The sequence below is a fragment of the Leuciscus leuciscus genome, assembly GCF_965113295.1.
Source record: "Leuciscus leuciscus genome assembly, chromosome: 17".
Taxonomy (NCBI): Eukaryota; Metazoa; Chordata; class Actinopteri; order Cypriniformes; family Leuciscidae; genus Leuciscus; species Leuciscus leuciscus.
The window spans coordinates 7,477,439-7,499,274 of NC_138741.1; the positions used below are offsets into that span (position 1 = coordinate 7,477,439).

A 21,836-nucleotide genomic window follows, 5' to 3' on the forward strand; every position below is an offset into this window, starting at 1 on the left:
AACAGGAGACAATGGTAAGGAGAATGCAGAAGACAAAATGTAGGTAAAATAAAAAGTGAACACCCAGAAACAGTCCCACAGTCCCACGGACCCAGCCCCAAAACCCCATCTCTGCAATAATAATTAATAAAGGCTGGTTTCTAAAGTACTTCTTCCTGCCTCTATGTATTAATGCTCGGGTTGCCTAAATGGGTTCCATTCAGACCTTAACATTAAGTATTTTACTGTTATATGTCAACAAGATTCAACAAGACATGTTCACCTGGCTATACCCAATGTTTAGATCTTTTGTGGTAGTTATGCAAATTAGCACATACGTAATTAGATTATGCACCGTTTGTCCATGTTAACAAACAATTAAAAAAAACGTGTAATACATTTTTTGTTTGTCTTGATGTAAGTAATCAACTCAGTAATTTTCATGGTGATATCTAAAGGTTAAAATGTTTACCCTATTCACGTGAGAAAAAGAAAGAATAGGCGTATGAATAGGCTATATTTGGGTCTTTTTCTAAACTTTCCCCTAATGGGATTCTTTTTTTTCCTTACTCGGGACATATTGAGGATACAAAATCATTTGAGTTTGCTTCTTTTGCAATTTGTTCAAGGTTGACCCCCATTTTGGCTTAAAATGACTGGACTACTGGCAAAGTTGAACGATCAGCTTGGTCATCTGCATTTTCGGGTTCAGAATGATTCGGGCTAGAGCCTCGAATTGATAACTGTAGTTCGGACATTATCACCTGTCATTATTGCTTTGGGAGCTGATGTTCCAAATAATGTAAGGGGCGTGACATTTCCGTCCCACTTAAGGTTTTTGGGCCAATCACAATGCTCTGGATCACTGGCCAATCAGAGCACACCACACTTTTCAAAACAATGAGCTTTGTAAAAATCGACGCGTTTCAGAAAGGCGGGGCATAGAGGAGAAACAATAATGTACAGTATGTGTAAAATAATGACCTAACCCTAACCCTAAAACACATTGCATTAAACCAAATACTTTAGAACCATCATATGACCCCTTTAAAAGGGATTCTGTTAGGGCAGAATTTTAGGGTTTGCTGCTGTTGTGAAGAGGGAAGTTTGGGCTAATGTATGCTAATGCTAACACCGGTAGCCTATATGTTGCTTTTCTTAGTCAACTTCAATGCAGCAACCAGTCTTTGCTTGTCTAGTGTAACTATGCTGTTCACCAGCAAAACTAAGATGATAAAGCTAGTTGACCAAAGTGTTCCTTTTGCTTTAATGAAACAGCGGGCTCTTGCTGGTTTAGCCAGTCAGCTAATGTGGTCTTATTCCATGTCCTAACAAGGTGTGATACAGCAATAAGATCAGTCTTCAGTGTAAATCAGATCTTTAATCAGATCATTTTTTTGTGCCACAATAACAACAGGGCATCTGTCTCATGCCAGATTTAAAAAAATGAAGCAATAAAAATGGCAGGTAGGGGGAAAAAAAAGCAGTTACAAACCTGCACACCAGCTGTCGAATCACAACATACATTAGCAAACAACTATGCTGGTATTACCTTTAAAAGAGCAAACAACTTCATCACAAGGTATATCAAGCTTAAATAAGATTCTAATCCTCAGTGGCATTTGAAAGATTAAAAAAATTTTATCTTTCAAAAAAAATTAAATAAATTAGATCTCCCACTAATTGATAAATGCCTGACATTTGCTGTCTTCACCAATGGCCAGTGTCCATCTATCAAGGATAAGACAGCTATGGCACCACTCAGATTTTCCATCTAAATGGAGCATCTTGGAATGATATTCACCAGTGCATGATAACCAAACTGACTGTATAAAGCAATTAATAGTACTCGAAATGTCACTGCACTTGTGACAGAATGTTGGTTGAAGCTCATAATTGGATCATGAATAAATCATCAGAAGAAACACCTGCTTTTGGCTGATGTCTCTTTCAGCTCCTAGTCCTTACTACTCTCATTACAGGAGAAATATTAGTGGTATACAGTGGCGTGTGGCGGACCTCTTAAATAAGCAGACAAAATCTCCTCTCTGTGTTTGGTTTTCATGTTCCAAATAACTGTGATGTTTGCATGGTTTCTGGATTAAAGCGAATGAATCAGCATTACCTTGCTTTATCAACAGGCAACACTACAATATTTTTTAATGTTTATATTAATAACCTAGTACATTAAAGTCTCATCAAGTTAATATGCTTTTAACATTATTTGCATTGCTTGATATAATGTAAAAACTGCAACAGTACAGTAAAGATCATATAATATAGAATTTCATGTAGAATTATTATTTGTAAGGTATCATGAAGATCGCTGACACAGAGATGCCCCTTTAATGCTTTAGTGCTTGCTAAAGCATCTCACTCATTGATCATCATTTCAAGTTCATTTCGATTCAGATTTCACTGAAATGTTGTCCAAGTAAGAGTATGATGAAAAACTGTAAAATAATTTTATATTACATGTCTTTCCAAAACCAGAAGATAATTTAGAAAGAATTCAGTAGCACTGTGACTCAAATGAACACTAAATTAAGCACCAAAGTGTGTCACCAAAAAACTACATGCAACTTGCTGATAATTTTTAACTGCAAAAACAACCCAATATTTAAGACATTTTAGGCAGACGCCATTGCTCCTGTGTGTCATCCAGTCCAGTAGGCGGAGGAAATGCACCAATCGCTTCTTCTTCTGCCATTTTTAATGCAAAATAGGCATTTCTGCCACATCAATAAAACATACATAAAATGTAAACAATTATATATAAACATGATATATTTATGTGGTCAGTCAAATTAGTCGAATTAAACTAGAGTGCACTAGTGTAGTCTGGAATGGACAATCTGATCGCAATTGCTGATTTGTTTAAGCGACATCTCTATTGCTTTAAATTGTATTTATCAGCTTTTGAAGAAGACAGTTAGAGCAAACCGTTGTATCCAAGTGCTAAAAACAAACCTTTGTTTAAGTAACTTTAACAGTAATGTAAGGGACTTCATTACTCCTGTGTGTCATCCAGTGGCCTAGGTGGCAAAAATGCACCATTCTTCTTCTTCTTCTGCCATTTTTAATGGTGGTTGAGAAACTAACGCAAAATAAGGATGCTTCGGAAAACTGATAAATGATGGCGCCTGAACGTTGGTGCTCAGTTTGTGTGTAAATGTGTGTTTTTGACCAAAATTTTCCACTTGATGTCTTTTCTAGCGAGAAATTACTATTGTAGTAATTCAATATTTGCTTAGTTATCACCAAAGCTCTCTCTGTTTTGCTGTAGATCATTAACCATAATCATTACGATGCCTACAAAGTCATTGCCTGATAAGGCAGCGAGGCAACAAGTCAGCTGCCTACGTTTTTGGACGCAGCCATGCATTTCTGCCTCCTCCATAAAATATTCATAAAAAAATCATTATTTTTTACATAATAAGTTTATGTTGTTAGTCAAGTTAGCAGAGCTAGACTAGCGTGCATTAATGTATAGACAATTTGATTGCAATCTCTGATTGGATTCAGTGACATTTTAGGATTTTTATCAGCTTTAGAATAAGAAAATTTGAGCAAGCCATGATAGCAATCTATAAAACATCATGATTTAGCATCTTACCAATGGTCTCCACAGCAATGCACTATCATCTCCAGTTCTGACCTTCATTCTTAATCAGTGACAAATATGAACCAAAAGCATATTAACCTCCTTGATACAATGTGAGGGAAGGGGCAGATGTGAGCAGACGTTCACAAATAAATACTTCAGCGAAAACAGCTGTTGGTAATTGTGCCAAACCCTTCATTTTAGCCAGCAGGTGTGACTATAAGGTGCTTTTGCAGAGGTTGTAGACATGTTGCTTAGTCATTTTTCTGACTGCTGCTTTTCTCTCCAGTGGTTCAGTGATCAAAAGCCTGTAATGCATTCCTGAGAAAACACAACAAATAATCCTTAGTAAAATGTGTATCTGGCATCTCTACGCAGCACAGGCATGAATATTTGATGGTGCACTTGGCTGAGATTGAAAGTTGATACATCCCGCTGCAGTACACAAAGTGTACAGAGGCTGGAGTGTGAGCTATAGAAAGTTCTCAAAGATAGTGGTAGGATATGGTTAGATGGAGCGGTTCGTCTTCCATAGATTCCCTTGTGCATCATGACGTTCATAGAAACATCCAACAGCTGGCGTGTAGACCGTTTGTGCCCATATTTGTCAGTACTTTGTCATCATTGCAAGGTTTATAGTGTAAGGACCTCATATGCGTTTGTTTCTAATATTATCTTTGGTGCAATATTGTCTCGTTCTAACACCCACACACACACATACACATACACAAAAAGACTGATGCTGGCACCTGAGGCCTTCACACAGTGTTACAGTGAAGTAAGTAAGAAATAGTAGTGTCCTTGCTTTCAGATAGAGGTTAGAATATCCAATTTAGATAGTATATATGAATGGCTACCATCTGGACCAGTTATCATACCTCAAAGGTTACTTATTAAAGCTAATGATCCTGAAGTAATATCCATAAGAACATTGACAAAACCAAAGAGATCAAGCCGTTCTCCCCATTTTTGTCTTGTTCGAGATGCAGTTTCCCTCAGATATACGTCACAATAGGAAAGAAAAGACTAAAGCAACTTCAGTTTCATGCCAACTTTAACAAATAAATAAATAGACATTGATTTGAGTTAAATAAATGTATGTGTAAAAAGATAACTATAGCAAAACTATATAGCATCCACACCAATGCATGATAACTATTAGAAATGCGCACTGCAGTGATGTGTCGCCTGTCGCTGTAAATGCTTATGATTTTTAAAGTCAGGTGAATTTTCTAATATTTCCCTAATTTTAGAATGGGAAAAACAGTATGGCAAAAGAGTAGTATGTCCAAATACAAAGTATTTGAAAAACAGTAGGCGAAAAAATAAAAAGCCTGGATGACCTACACATTTGATGGACACTTTACTATCCCATGAGGGGATAGTCCCGTCAGCGACTCAACTGATGCTGGTAGGTCACGTGACAGTAACAACATGGCGGATGTAGTACGTACTGTATACTGTATATGTACGTACTGTATACCCACATTCATAATATATAGAACATACTTTTTTTTAATTGTGACTAAGTAAATTCAAATGTAGAACCTACTCAGTATGTTATTAAGCGATGGTTTTTTTCATTCGTCAGAAGGAAGCAAAATCGTTCTGAAAGTGATTCCAACGACATTGTTCCTCTGCTCTGAGTTGTTATTGTTATAGTTATGGTGTGGTCTATTCTCAGAATTAGAATGAATATTTACATTTTACAGCTATAGTCGTCGTTATAGTTATGTATGTTCCTTGTAATGTACGGCTTTAATTTCTGGTGGCACCGAACGGAAATTAAAATTTTTTATTTGTTTTCAAACTTGTTTCCTTGACACTCCCCACATTTGTTATTGGTCGTCAGACAGTTAGCCACACCCCCAAACATGCACCATTGGTTAAGCCAATGTTTTTCTTTCTGGCTGGTTGTGATGCTCAGAGAAAAGTTTTGACAGTGTTTAGACCAACCTAAATATGGCTTACATGGAGTTGTGCAAATTAAGATGGGTTAGAAGAAAGTATTGTACCATCAAAAAATTACACACTTTATCTTTAATATTGGCTTGCATGCGTGCGTGCGTGCGTGCGTGCGTGCGTGTGTGTGTGTGTGTGTGTGTGTGTGTGTGTGTGTGTGAAAGAGAGTGAGTGAGATGCCAGATTGCTGCTTAGATGTCGCATTACAGCATTTATGACTCACATCCTTTCTGTCAAGAATAGATCTCAATAGAACATAAAGAACATACAATAATCATCACTGCACAGTTTACAGTTTATGGAAGAAGAAAGTCTATATAAAATGTGCATCATTCAAACTTGAACCAAAAAGATAAAAGCACCTCTGTACGACCATGAGAAATCATAATTAGCATAGTTTGCTTTGGAAAACATTACTTTTACATAAACGAGATCCATATTTATTGTTATTTTGTTGTTGCGTCATTCATTTAAATATATAATTTCAATATTGTTACAGAGGGAAGAGGAGAGGCAAGGATCTATTTTCAAGCAGTATTTATTCCACAAGCACACAAACCATGATAATCCAAAATAGGAAACATAAATCCAACCAGGAAGACAAAGATCATAATCCAATGGGGGAACTAGAAATGCAAGATTTTAAATATCTATGTAAAGACAACAACCGACAAACAAGGACTGAAACACTGAACAGGTGTAGGTAATGAGTTGTCATGGAAACAAAAAAAAGGCATCTATGTGAACAAAAGGTGTATTCGACTTGATGCGGCGCTGTGCAGATCGAACAGTGTATGACATCAAAGTACCATGAGAGTGATTCGAAAGCATACGGAGCTGTCTGTACTTTAAATGTCATACACCGATCAGTCTGCACAGTGCCGCATTTTAACCGCAAGTCGAATACACCTAAAGGCTAACAGGAATAAAACCACAGGAAATGAAAACCAGACACAACAAGAAAAAAGAATAACAAAATAAAAGTCCTAGAATGCCAGAATCCTAGTCCTAGAATCCTTTACTTTAAATTTATTTTTCTTTCTGATAACATTTGAAAAAAATCCACATTTCTTATGCTAATATCAGCACACCAGGCTTTGTATTTTCAAGCGATCGTGAAGAGCTTGATGAGCTGATTCAGGTGTGTTTGATTGGGGTTTGACCTATACTACAGGACAGTGGCTCTCCAGGAGCTGGATTGAAGACCACTGACATATGTTAAGAAGATGAGCCATATGAATATATATATATTTATTTTAAAAATGTAAAAAAAATATTTTTAATTATTTTTATTATTTAAATAAACTTGAATGTATGCATCCATGTATATGAAATGACTGTCCTTTTTTATATGCACTTAGTTATACAAGTTTGGTCATTAAACTCTAGAGGGCGCAGGCTGATAGGCCCTTTACTCAATTTGTTAGCGATCACATCGTTATCTACATAGCACAGCTGATTGGTTCCCGCTGTGGCCAATGAGCTGCGGCTCAACATTCAGATACCTGGCCCTGTTCGCTGTTAGCAGTCTGCAGTGCGCTTTCAGAAACCCTCCACCTTCCCCAGCTCCACTTGTATAGATCTGCTATACAGGGTTTATTTCATGCATGTTATATGTGCAACAGCAGCATGCTCTACATGCTCACAGCAGCATGTCTATGAATGTATTGGCAAGAGATCTATTCCACCAAGACCAAATACATTAGCACCATATCCATTATCTTGTCAATCTCTCTGAGAGTTGTCATAACAGAAATATACTGTATTAATTGTCATCAAATTGGACACCTCTAATCTGTGTGATTCAAGTGTCATCTGTGTTTGATGTAGCTGGGCATTCCCAATGAACAAATATAATCAAGTGAAGTGAACTTCTACAGACACCCCCTGCTGAGTTTAGGGAGCTGTGAAACTGCGTGGGGACCCTGTGAATTGTAACACGGCTTTAAACTTTGACGCTCAACAGCATTTGTGCTATGAACACACAGTGTGCACAAGAACACAGTACAAGCCACCGATAAGCACCCTAGCAACCACCCAGAACACCCTAGCGACCGCTTAGCAACATGCTGTAACACAGCTTAGAGACCCTGAGAAAACCTATTATTTCTATGTCACTCTTATTCCTCAATGTGTAACAGCAGCTTATATAAAATTGTTCTATTCTAATTAGCATATTTAATTCCTGCTAGGCTTTGTCATCTGACAGATCTTTACAGATTCATTACGCCACCAAATCTAGCCCAAGGACTAAGATCTCTGGATTACCGACTGAAAGATGAGAATGTCAGTTGTGGGTGGTGGGATCTCTAGAGGAGGGCTTCTTTCATCTTGGCCGGATGCTCCTTGGATATTCTGTGGCTAATCCATCCGTTCAGTCACAGCGAATCAAGCCAAGGGATTCCTGTCTGATGTTGGAGAGGGGAAAATGGGAAAAGTAATGCAATATTTCCTGCCTAGCAAGGATTTTCAGCACACTGTACATTTTTTACATACTATTACACATGATATTTTAAGCAATTTTTAAGGCTTGATTTCTTTAATGCAATCTACCTGAATCAATCATGTAATCCATCATCTCCTAAATTATTTAGTCTGACACAATGAATTTAATATTTTTAGTGAAATATGCTTTTATTTTTTTAAATTGCACCTGCACCTCTCTATTTGGGAAGCAAAAATACTTCCAAAATGCATCAAGTAAATATGCAAAAAGAATGTGATGCTTTGACTCATTTGTATTCATGAGCCCTGAGGATCTGAGAGCTGATTTGAAGGAATGTATAACCTAGATTCAGTGACTTTGCAGTAAAAGATGCAAGCACAACACAAACAACAAGCACTGTGAGGATAAAAGCATGTTGAAACATGACTCAGTGTTCTCCCCGGTAGAGCGACCAGACTCTGATATTGTTTCATTAAAGGTAATTGTTAGTCGTTTCATGGGGGCATAACACTCTATTTATCTTTATCCTTATGATTTGACAAGTTTCATTAAGCGGGTCGATAAGAGTTCACAGTGTTGTTATTCCTGTCTTGCCATTTGCTGTCTCAAGTCTTTCTCCGTTTTTCATACATACTCCAAAATCACGTGCTTGCTCAAGCAGGTAATGGAGCTTCAGCTGACAAATGCTTTTACTCTGTGGACATGCACTGAAGTTGATTCTTGTGGTTTCAGAGTTCAGGACAATCTAATATTGAATTCCAGGCCCAAAAGCTTAATATATATCAAAACGAAAAACATTTCATCATGGCACATAGTGTGCGTGGTTTTCTGTACCATCCTTTGGAGGAAACTCTCTCTGCAAAATCTTCTGAGAAAAGATCAAGAGGACAAAAACTTGTGCAACTTTGCTAAAAGTTAAACATAGCATTAAACAAGGCATTTTAACTTTTTAGTGTGAAATGTACCGCCAATTATAGAATAAGACGTATGCTTTCTTAATAAAATTACTAATTGTTTTAGTTTATATATTTAATCTGTGTAACACATGTGCTAGCTTCCAAACTCAATCATTAAATATCATTTTGAAATTAAAGATGTTTTTGTTATGTCCAGGATAGGGGGAAGATAAGGTGAGGAGTAGCGGATCTTTTAGCACCTTAAACTTTATTTTTGCAAAAACAAAAGCGAGTTAATCTAACATGAGAAACAACGTAACAAAACTAAGGGGCTGTTTAAACGACACCATTTTTAGCTAAAAATGGAAAACTTTCTTATGCGTTTTGGCAGCTTATTTACACCTGAAAAGGCAAACCTTTGAAAACGGGTTTCAACGTGCAAGTTTATGAAAGCAATACCATTATTGTCTCTGTGTAAACTACAAAAACACAAGTTTGTGAAAATGGTGACATATAAATAACCTTTATTTAAACAGGAAAAGTCCCATTGAGACACAGTCTCTTTTAAAAGGGAGTCCTGTATAGCACAATTTTCGACCATGAGCTGAAAAACAATACATTATGTAAATTAAAATACAGATTTACACAAAGTTTACAAAATATTTACATAGAAAAAAAAAATGCAATGAGTTTAAAATATATAAACAAACGAAATAAGGACTAAAAGTCGAGATCTACCTACCATTAATTAAAACAAGTGCACATGTCCGTCAGCATGTCAGATAATCTTTAAAAGCAGCTAAGGAAATTAGCGCACCAATCTTGAGCCTAGACTGGAGTTCGTTCCAGGACGAAGGGCCATAGTAAGACAGACTCCTCTTTCCTGCTTCCGTCCTCATTCTTGGTACCTTACAAAGTAGTCTGTCACTAGATCTTAAATGAGATGTTCTTTGCATATGAACAAAAGACCTAAAATAGCTTTATTAATAAAAATGTGCCAATGTAGCATCCTGCGCACTTTGAGTGACGGCCAATTTACCCTACTATATAAGATTTATATAGTAGGATAGTATAGTAAATCTGCCTTAAAGACATCATGCGCGTTACGTGTTCAGTCTATTGGTTTTCTTTACAAAGTGACATCACCAACTTCTGGCCTGGCATGAATAATACAGCGTTTTAAGTCGTTTTCGCAGATCCGTGTGAACGGGGATCGGTTTGACAGCGTTGACGTCTGTACGTGAAAAACACAAAGGAAAAACTTTCAGTTTTTAGTACATCATTGTCATGTAAACGTACCGTAAAAGTCAATGAAAATGAAACTGTAACTAACTATGTGACAGTTTTCCCTGGTAAATTTGTTACAGACAAACTGTATGCCTCCACAAACTCTGATGCTATTAAAGTGCTTTTAATATTTTAAAACAATCATTTTAATTATTTAAAAACAATCAGATTATTTTCCAGATATTGTGATATTCTCAGCACAGTCACCAAGGACAGCATTTTTGTTACATATTGTAAATCTGCCTTAAAGATACATTTGGTAAATGTAAGAGATGTTATGCAAAACTCCAGCCTGTCTGGATATAAAATATACTCTGAATGGATATGACAAGCAGCACTTTAGTTATTAAAAATGAAGAAAAGAAAAAAGTTCACAGTAACATAGTTGGACTGGACACATTGCACACATTGTTAGCTCATACAATTTTTTTATTCTTTTTTTTATTAAAGGGACAGTGCACATCAATTGACATTTTTTGTTTACACTCAAAATGTAATTGCGGCAGAGTTAGCAGAAAAGCTCATTTCATCTGTAGTCCCTTGGACCCATTCACAGTCTCCTCTGACCCATAAGAACACAGTTGATAGACCCTTTTGTGGACATGATCAAAACAAGCTTTTTCTGAAGTATTTCTATTGTACATATACATTTTTTTCAGCGTGTCATCAGGAGCTCAGGTGGCTTTAGCTCTTAGCATCTCCAGCTGCTCACCCTCACAACAATGGGACTGTAGATGCAAATGTGTTTCTTCTTTTACTCATTCACAGTCTTTTCAAGTAAACTACAAAACACCTAGAGTGAGATGACACTTCACTTTTTCAGGAATGAGTTTCTCTCCCATTACATTTCACTGTTTACATGATCTATTTGACACTTAAATATGAACATTGTTCCTTAATAGTATTTATGTATGCATTTCACATGTTGTTGTTTTCACACGGTATGTTGTTGCTGCTTTGATATTTTACAAATGCAAATTTATTTATTCATTGCTTTGAGTAAAAGCATCTCATATAACAAAGTAATGGCATATGTATACACAGTGCTTTGTTATCTGAGACGCTTTTATATACACAATATATTCATGAATCTTGTGTTGTAGCTGTAAAGGAAATGTGATGTTTTTTGGGGAGGCGTTGGAGCATTATTTTTTTTAGCATATTCACTTATGAAATAATGTTGTAAGTTTTAGTAGAACTTATTTATGTGTTGTACAGCATTGTACAGTGTATATTATCGTATACTATACCGTGTGTGTGTGTGTGTGTGTGTGTGTGTGTGTGTGTGTGTGTGTGTGTGTGTGTGTGTGTGTGTGTGTGTGTAATGTAAACGCAATAGAGGAAAGAACTGCTGACTCATCTTCATAATTTCTTAACCTGTGATTAATGGCTATTAGTTTTTCTTTCCTAACCTATGGCGAGAGGATGAGAGTCAGACTGTACTAAGCTAAAGAGCCATCTATGCTTCATCTGTCCGACTGGAAGTAACCGTGCAAACCTATTGGTTATTTATTTGAGCTGACAATAAATTAGTGAGTTATGGGGGATGTTAAATTTTTCTCTGTCAACAGAATTTTTCTCATCAAAAGTGAGCTTTAACTCATCCTGATTGCTTGCTGTATGACCCGATTTAGATTCCAGTAGTTTTATACTGTAAAGATAGTTAGTTGTTCTTACTTGAGCATGATATCTCTATATTTTAAAAGCTATAACTGCAAAACTATTTAGATATATACATTTTCTTCTTTATTTTTTTTAAATATTATTCAATTTAAACATTTATTATAATTGCAATATTGTATAATAATATATATTATACAATAATATGGCCTAAAGAAATATGACCTAATGGCCTAAAGAGCCATTAGGTAATTTTTTCAGTGCAAATTGCCATTTGATTGACATTACAAACAACAGGAAATGACAGCATCATAACTAACTTTACTCCATGTATATTTCAACAATGTAGAATAAAAAAAAAAAAATTCATTATAGTTTGTTTTATAGTCGATTAGATTTGCTGGAGTCAAATAGTCTGCATGACTTGAGGATGATGTAGCTTCAGAAAGTGGTTTTATGGGGAGTAAGTGACTGATGTGAAGTGGCTTAGTCTGTGTGTGTGTGTGTGTGTGTGTGTGTGTGTGTGTGTGTGTGTGTGTGTGTTGGGAGATGGGTTGTTAGTACTATGGCAATCATCAGTTTAAGGCACAACATTATCTGTAATATCAACAAAGAAAGTTTGTTGACCCTGTTGTGTGTGTTCCTGGTAATGCGCTTGAGGGCAATATTCATAAAGGTAATTGAAACACATCTGTTAAACTGAATGAAAATAATGCTTCAAGCTGCCTCAGTGTTTGTTCAAAGGTTTAGAAATGTTTGTTCGATTGCCCCGTTGCTAGTACCGGCTTTTTGCAGAATGAATGCACAATGCTTCAACTGCTCAGGCCTGGGAATGCTTCGTAAAGATCATTATACGGTCCTCAACATCAGTGTCAGCAATAAACTGAAACATTTTTAGAGGAAATCCTATTACTGTCTTCTTCAGAAGTTCAAGGCATATGTCTTTAAAAAATAATAATAATTCAGTAATGCCATCTGAAGTATTTTCTATGTTAATACATTTTAAAATGTAACTTATTGCTGAATTTTCAACATCACTACTCCAGTCTTCAGTCACATTCAGTCTCATTCTAATGCTGATTTGCTGCTCAAGAAACATTTACAGTATTAATGTTGAAAACAGTTGTTCTGCTTAATATTTTTGTGCAAACTGATATTTTTTTTTCCCCCAGGATATTTTGATGAATAGAAAGTTCTGTCACACTTTAGATTAGGGCCCAATTCTCACTATTAACTAACTATTAACTACCACTTTTGCCTCAGTAAAGTGCTTATTTATAGTTAGTAACCTAATTACTGCTTATTAATAGTTAGTAAGGTTGTTAAATTTAGGAATTGGGTTGGATTAAGGGATGTAGAATATGGTCACGAAGAATAAGGCATTAATATGTGCTTTATAAGTACTAATAAACAGCCAATATCCTAGTAATGTGCATGCTAATAAGCAAATAGTTAATAGTGAAAATTGGAACCTAAACTAAAGTGTTACTGAAAGTTCAAAGGAACATCATTTCTTTGAAATAGATTTTTTTTGCAACAAAAATTTAAAAGTCTTATTTGTTACTTTTACTGTCACATTTAATTTAATGCATCCCTGCTGAAAAAAAAGTGTATTACACATATCTTGCCCATGGCCAGGGGAAGACTAAGATTTCTAGCTTTAAACACACTCCGTATGGAAGTAGCTGATGAACAGGAATCTTCCCTTGGGGAAAAATCTCTTTCTCCTGCGAAAAAAAGACCCTAGTAATCTCAGAGGTTTCAGAAGATATCTCAGCAATGTCTTAATCTGTGCCCTGATTTGCCAAGATACTAAAGTCTGCAATCAAAAGTCAGAGATCAGATTTATATATGATATTATGCTATTTATTAATATTTTGAATTATTTTGAATTTCTTAGTTTATTTTTAGTTTGTTTTAATTTTAAAGCTGTTGACACTTTTTTATACGTTTTTTAGTTTTTGATTTAAATATTTTTATTTAGCTTTATTTTTATTTCAGTTTTTGTTTTAGAAATGTTAGTACTTCTACTTATTTTATTTAAACTTCATTTAATTTAATGAAAACTTTAATATTTAATATTTCTTCTCAACTGTGATGTTCAACAAGCCCCTGAGGCTGTTTTATGTTTCCCGATTGACTAATTTAGTATTTTTCCATATGAATGAGTAGTTGACATCATCAATGTTCTTATCTTTTCAAATATTCTGCATGTCTTTGATGTTGTTTGTTCCCTGTCGTCTCTCCTCAGTGATGCTTTGACAGGTTTGAAGGGCTTCTTGAGCCATGGCGGTGCGCTCTGACCTGTTGGGTTCGTCTCCGCCGGTGTTTGAGTCCTGGCCTGCAGGTGGTGGCAGTCCTCTAGAGGAGCTGGACGTCAGGAGTTTCCTGGGCTCACTGATGGAGGAGAACGGCACAGCAGAGAGATGTTATCGCTCTCACTCTCGCAGCAGTGTCCTGCAGGGCCTGCCCTTTGGAGGAGTCCCCACTGTCCTCGCCATCAACGTCGTTGTGTGGCTGGTACAACATCCATGCTAACATATTTCGTTGTTTATCTACAACTGGATGACATTTAGGGCCAGATGTACCAACAGCTTGCACCAGCACAAACCCTCTTTTGGCATTAAAAAACTACTTTCAGGATTTACCAAAGAAACAGTGAAAAATTAGCGCTGAAAATGCGTGGACAGGGATTTCATTTTATATGCATTTGTGGGAGTTTCCCTTTCAGACTCGAAATGTATGCAAATCATGCAAGGTGATTTATTAAGGTTTGCGCTCGTCAATTTACTGGTATTTGCACCATTATTTAAAGACCAAAGAAAGCATGTCATAAACCAGACGCTAATTTGCGCTGCTCTTGGTAGATTGCGTTGCTCATTATGGAAATGATCTGATTATGTTTAGTTCCTTTGCCCATATAATCTTTAAGCTAATAAGGTTAAGCATATTTGGCTTGCTGTCCGCAGTGGAGGGGCTCGAGGAAGCAGCTTCAACTCGAGCTTAGAAACACCCTCCAGAGGGACTACTAATGCTTAGATGATGAGTATGGTAGCAAGATGCCTAAATGAAGTTTTATGTAACAAAGTTCGGGAGGAGCATGTTCAGGTAATCATCCAATCAGCGCAAGAAGAAGCCAGTATAAATAAAGCCTTCCCTTACCTCCTGTCTCATGACTAATTTCTCAGCATCCCGCCACCACCCCATCACCTCACACTCGGCTGGGTCTGCTCATAGATACCTATGAGCTATACATTCACAGGTGGGAGTACTCTGGGGTCGGGCCGAATTCTGAGCTCGGAGCCCTCCCCCCGGACAGCAAGCCAAATACGCATTATAATATTACATCAGATTTCATTAATATGTGAACTCGTGAAATTATATTGGTGGAGTTAGGGCGATGGAGGGATGCCAAAACAGCTGATGCCGGAGCAAGGTGAGCGGCTGCTTATTTTCTCCGGCAGTTAATTGAAAGATTAGATGGGTTCACTCCTCCTGAAATTACGTTGTGAACTTCACTTAATTTGCACATCGTCAGTAAATCACGCGCAGATCTTTCCACTCCCATCTGCGCTTTTATGGAATTGCGCTCTCACGCTCATTTGCCCTGTTTAGTAAATCTGGCCCCTAATGTCAAGTGCATCTTATGTACTTTCTTGTGATTCAATTATGTTTTAACCTCTAATTGTTGAACCCTAAAGAATTCCGGTGTGTGGGTGAAGAACATGTTGTTGCTTTTTCACACCAAAATCAAAAGAAAAAAATACTTTGCATAAAATTTCAAATAAAATTTGAATGCGCAGTAACTTATTACTTTTAAATTTACAACAAAATATATAGAGTTACTTTTTAAAATTGGTAATTCAAGTTACTTTGTTTTGCCATTGATTGACTGACATTTCTGCAGTCCTCATGTTGAGAGAAATCAGAATAATTTCCACTGAAACAGGAAGACAGAGCAAGACATATCGATCAGCTCCTTTCCTTTTTCCTCTATGTAGTGCACTTTGTGCCATTCACCATGTTAATGTGAGAATAAGTAACTGATTTCAGCTGCAGCATCCGCCCCATATAATATATATATATATATATTGATTTCATGGGGACTTTAATGAAAAAAAAATATTGGATTATTTTTATTAATGAGAATTTGGGAAGGGAATTTGCTAAATTGTCATGAAAAAAATGTCACTATGTAGAAAGTCCTAAATTAGTTATTTGCTTTTGGGGTGAAATATGACATATGACATATTTCCCATGACATTCACCCAATCTATAAAAAAGAAAAGTTAACACACTTTAATTAATTTGAAGAAAAGCAAACCTGCTGCCGCATATACACTGAAAGAAATGGTGACCTGAAAATGCTAACATTTAAGTTTTATTCAAGTCAATAATATTATGTAATGTTGCTAAATCAACCTAAATACATTGATTTATACCACCAAAACTACATTATGTGGGTTAAATCAGGTAGAATTATCTTTTTAAAGTAACAATCGCAGGTTACCACTTTTTGCAGTGTATTCTGTATATGTCTGTACACTACCATTCAAAAGTCTCTTATGCTCACCAAGGCTGCATTTATTTGATGTGCTGATTTGGTGCTTAAGAAACATTTCTTATTATTATCAATGTTGCAACAGTTAACACGGCTTAAAATTGCAGTGGAAAATTGCTATTGATAAATAGAACGTTTAAAGAATAGCATTTAAGTTGAAATATAAATTTTTTTTTTTAACAATGAAAAAGTCTTTACTGTCACTTTTGATCAATTCAGTGCATCTTAATTGAATAAAGGTATACATTTTTTTTTTTTTTTTTTACTTACTGACCCCTAACTTTTAAACAGTAGTTTATATACAGCACATTTGAGTTGAACTCAACATTGAATCGCTCATGATTAAATTATAAACAGAGGGAGTGTTTTTTTTGCAGTCTTTCTGTTGTCTTTTCATTGACTGTTATTCCCGGAGTCATTATGAACACAAGTGTGCATGCAGACCACACAGCCTGTTAGTTTCCAAGACAACCACACACCTCGTCTCTATCCGGCCAAAGAAATGGCTAATTATTACTGCTGTTCAGGGGTCTAGTGAGTGCAAGGGTCTACTTACACAAATAGTTCTTATTCTGTTTTTATACCAATAGCTTTGGCACACATTTAAAGTGGCACAATGCATTCTGGGTATATTCTGGAATATATCACATCTTTTAAAATGCATGAGCATCAGATATTGTTCACTGTGCATGTAATTTACTAGCAGTTATGCTGTTTTTATTTAGGTCACTCATATCTTGAACATGATATGAACAGTATGCTGATATCACTGAGGTTTTGGTTTATTTTTTTTGTAGTTCCTGCTTCTAATCTTCTCCTGTTTGAGGAAGGCAGCATGGGACTACGGCCGCCTGGCTCTTCTTATGGAAAATGACAGGTATCATCTCATAACTGTTGACTGTTTGCAGAATGCATTGAAGATGTAAATAATTGAACAACTGTGTGTGTGGTGGTGGAGTGAACTGAATGCTTAGCGGGTCAGTGTGAGATCCTGGCGCCACCTGCTGGTTACATAGGACATTATATTATTTGGCATGATATTATTATTATTATACATTTTATTTATAGGCACCTTACATGACATTCAAGGACACCTTACAAACATAATAAAACAATCAAAAATAAATTATCCTCATTACAGCCTGGACAGACTGGATACAAATACGATTACTTAAAAGCCTGCCTAAAAAAAAAATTGTCTTAAAATGAGATTTAAAAACAAGAAGACTTTCACTTTTTCGCACATCCTGTCGTTCCATAATTAGGGACTAAAGGCTCGAGACCCCGTAGAAGCTGTGCGAGTTCGAGGGAGAACAAGAGTGAGTGCAGAAGACGATCTAAAGATACGAGTAGGGGTGTAGATGTGAAGGACAGATAAGTATGAAGGGGCAAGATTATTAAGTGCCATGGATTTTAAAATCAATACGCTATTTAACTCGGAGCCAAAGCAAGTGTTGTAGTATGGGAGTAATATTTTCAGTTACAGAAGTTCTGCAAATAATTTACACTAACCGAAGTTTGTAGAGAAGCTTCGCATGAAGGCCGTAGGAAAGAGCGTTACAATAATCAATACGTGATGTCACTAAAGCATGAACAAGAAAGCAATGCTCTTCCCTGAGAGAGCAGGACGAAGTCGATTAATAATACGTATGTGAAAATATGCAGATCGAGTGACTCTATTTATATGAGCTTCAAATTATAAAGTACTGGCAAACATGAGACCAAAACTTTTGACCTGATTATACAGAAACACTGGAAAATGATCAATGTTCACAGAGGAACAATTTGATTTAACCAGATTGATTTTTGAACCTACAAGAAGAATTTTGAGTTTTACTACTGTTAAGTTTGAGAAGATTGGATGTAAATCACGCTTTTATCTCAGCTAAGCAATCTGAAAGCATAGATGGAGGAAAAGTAGAAGTTGGTTTGGAGGACAGGTGAAATGTGGGTGTCATCGACATAGCAGTGGAATTGAATCCCACCCAAATTTCTTTAAAAATATTACCAAGAGGTAGAAGATAAATAATAAATAAGAGAGGGCCCAAGACGGAGCCCTGTGGAACACCAGTAGTGACATGAGAAGGATTTGATCGAAACTGCTTCAGCTGTACAAATTGAGTACGACCCGTAAGATAAGATCCGAAGGGGGTACCAAAGATCCCAAAAGACTCTAGTCTGTCTAACAGAATCATGTGCGAAATGGTATTAAATGCTGCACTCAAGTCGAGCAGAATAAGTCCTGAGTCAGTAGCTCACAATCAGTCATTAGAGATCTTAACTAATGCAGTCTCAACACTATGAAATGAATGGAATATATTAATATACAGTACAGGCCAAAAGTTTGTAAACATTACTATTTTTTATGTTTTTGAAAGAAGTTTCTTCTGCTCATCAAGCCTGCATTTATTTGATCAAAAATACAGATTTAAAAAAAAATATTGTGATATATTATTACAATTTAAAATAATTGGTTTTCAATTTATTATACTTTAAATTATCAGTTTATCTGGATCTTTTTCAGGATCATTACTCCAGTCTATCACATGATCCTTTAGAAATCATATATGATGATTCATTATCAAAGTTGGAAACAGTTCTGCTGCTTAATATTTTTTCATAACCTGTGATACTTTTTTAGGATACTTTGATGAATAAAAAATAAAAAATAAAATTAAAAAAGAAGCACATTTTTTAAAAATAGAAATCTTTTGTAATAACAAATATACACTACTGGTCAATTTGTGGTCAGTAATTTTCTTTCTTTCTTTTTTTGAAATAAATCAATGCTTTTATTCAGCAAGGATGTGTTAAATTGATAAAAAGTGATAGTAAAGAAGATTTATATTATTAGATTTTACATTTTTTTTTAATAAATGCAGTTCTTTTTAACCTTTTATTCATCAAATATATTAGGCAGCAGAACTGTTTCCAACACTCATAATAAATCAGAATATTAGAATGATTTCTAAAGGATCATGTGATAGACTGGATGTCACATGTGACACTGAAGACTGGAGTAATGATCCTGAAAATTCAGCTTTGCATCACAGAAATAAATGATAACTTAAAGTATAATAAATTGAAAACCAATTATTTTAAATTGTAATAATATATCACAATATTAAAAAAAAAATCTGTATTTTTGATCAAATAAATGCAGGCTTGATGAGCAGAAGAAACTTCTTTCAAAAACATAAAAAATAGTAATGTTTCCAAACTTTTGGCCTGTACTGTATGTGATAAGATATGATATGTAATACATTATAAAAAATATTATATAATATAAAATATACATAGTGTTTATATTGTCATTTACAATTTTTCATTCATTTTGCATAGCATTGAATTTTTGCTTAGTTTTGAGAAACCTGTACAGTATGTTAGTATAATTAAAACATTTCAGCTCACACACACAGTGTCCCTGTGGGAGCAGTGGGTGAAATTTAAATCATAACTCTAAAGGTTTGGCAGTGTTGCTTTATTCTGCATCAGCATGTAGCATTAAAGTCTTTGTTTATGCGAATGTGCCGGTGATTTGAAGTGTGTATTTTTGCAAAGCATTGCATCAGCCCACAGAGAAAGCGCCGGCCCTCACAGTAATAATATTTTTACATTTGTGCACAGTAGAATTTCACTTGATCCTTTTGTTATGATAGCCTTGTGGGCTGAAATGTTCGCTCTTTTCTGATCTTGAGGCTAATTATACTTGAGAAATTTTGAAACAGGCATTGAGGCCGGAAAATACTGTCACTGACTGACATGATATATAGATAAGACAAGGTCTAATTATCACATGGGAAGATTTCAGAGTTGTTACAGTATATCTCAGTTTTTCAGTCAAACGTTCAGTTAATGTTCGGTTTATCTGTGGTTATCAAAGACTTCTTTCTTCAAAACCAGGTTGGTAATACTTTCCAGTGAGGTTCCATTTGTGAACATTAGTTAACTGCATTAGTTAACATGAACTAACAATGAAAAATACTTCTAAAGCATTTATTAATCTTAGATAATGTAATTTGAACATTTATTAATACATTATTTAAATCAAAAGTTGTATCTGTTAATATAATTTCATGGACCTGAGCTAACATGAACTAACAATTGTATTTTTGGTAACACTTTATTTTACAGTGCCTTTTTTTATTACACATATTACATGTACTTACTATAGTAATAACGGTGAATTATGCATAATTATTCAATCCAAACCCTAAACCTAATTAAAATCACCATAGTAATTATATGGTGTTTATTGATATTACGGATACTCAGGACATAAATTGCATTATTACACTGTAACCAAGACACCTTAAAATAAATTGTAACCATATTTTTTATTAATTAATACATACTGTAGCAAATATCTTTCGCATTGTTAGTTAATATTAGTTAATGCAATAACTAACGTTAACTAATGGGACCTTATTTTAAAGCAAATATCAGCATAACTGAAATTAAATGATAATATTTTATTTTTTTAAACGAGTATAAAACAGCAATAAGATTCATTCAAGCATGTGTCTACTGCTATGTAATTAAAGTTCAACTGTGTTCTCAGGATAAATGTGTATTTATTAATTATTAGAATTAATTCAGTTACAGTAAATTTCGGCTGGCCAAAATAATGTTTTTGCATTTTAAATACAAATATCTTGTATTGCTTTTGAATTTATATAGAACTCATTTTTAAACAATATGTTATTATGCATGTTAAATAACTGGCGATTGTGAAAATGTACTGTAGCTTTTTTGTTGCCAAGAGTTTACGGTATGAGAGGCTTACATTTTTGTAATATTTATAAGAAACAAAATATACCCATCTTGTAAAATATGGAGTAAAGAGTGTCATAACTGACCCTGGTATATATATTTACATTTACATTTACATTTAGTCATTTAGCAGACGCCCTTATCCAAAGCGACTTACAAATTAGGACTAAGTTCAGCGAGTCATCATAAAGAGGCAAAAGCAACAACAACGCAGGAAGTGCTCAAAATACGAAGTTCAGGTATTATTCAGAGTAGCATAAGCCTGATAAGTGATGTTTCAAAGGGAAAGGATTTTTTTTCTTTTTTTTTTTTTTTTTTCTATAAGGTTATCGATATATAATTCAACATGGGAATAATATGTCCACCTTTCTAACAGTACGTGAGGTTTTCTTAAGTGTATTTTGTGAAAAATTATTACCTGTCCATTTTATTGCTTGTCTTTGTTCTGTAGCTTGACATCATTATTCTATGGAGAACAAAGTGAGAAGGAGAAAACCCCATCAGAATCCAGCCCATCAGACTCAGAGACCAAGGACACGGTGAGAGAAAGAAAGCATCACACATTTAAGAAACGTTTGATCAGGATCTTTGTTTGAATTTACTAAATTTGGCAGTGCAAAAGCCCTCTCACATCACAAGGCCTGCACTCTGTTATCGATGCCAACCCTACCTAGAAACTAGTAAAATGAATAGATAGTGTTTTTTTCT

At 35.3% G+C, this 21,836-nt stretch overlaps 1 protein-coding gene across 1 annotated transcript in view; it reads left to right on the top strand.

The window, feature by feature from the left end:
* The window catches only part of tmem63c (transmembrane protein 63C), a 55,275-nt gene that overhangs the window by 3,340 nt on the left and 30,099 nt on the right, over positions 1-21,836 (top strand). The window contains exons 2-4 of the mRNA XM_082143750.1: positions 14,046-14,314; positions 17,153-17,232; positions 21,580-21,667. Coding sequence (XP_081999876.1) covers positions 14,081-14,314; positions 17,153-17,232; positions 21,580-21,667 — 402 coding nt within the window. The 5' untranslated portion in view covers positions 14,046-14,080. The remainder of the gene's footprint in view (positions 1-14,045; positions 14,315-17,152; positions 17,233-21,579; positions 21,668-21,836) is intronic.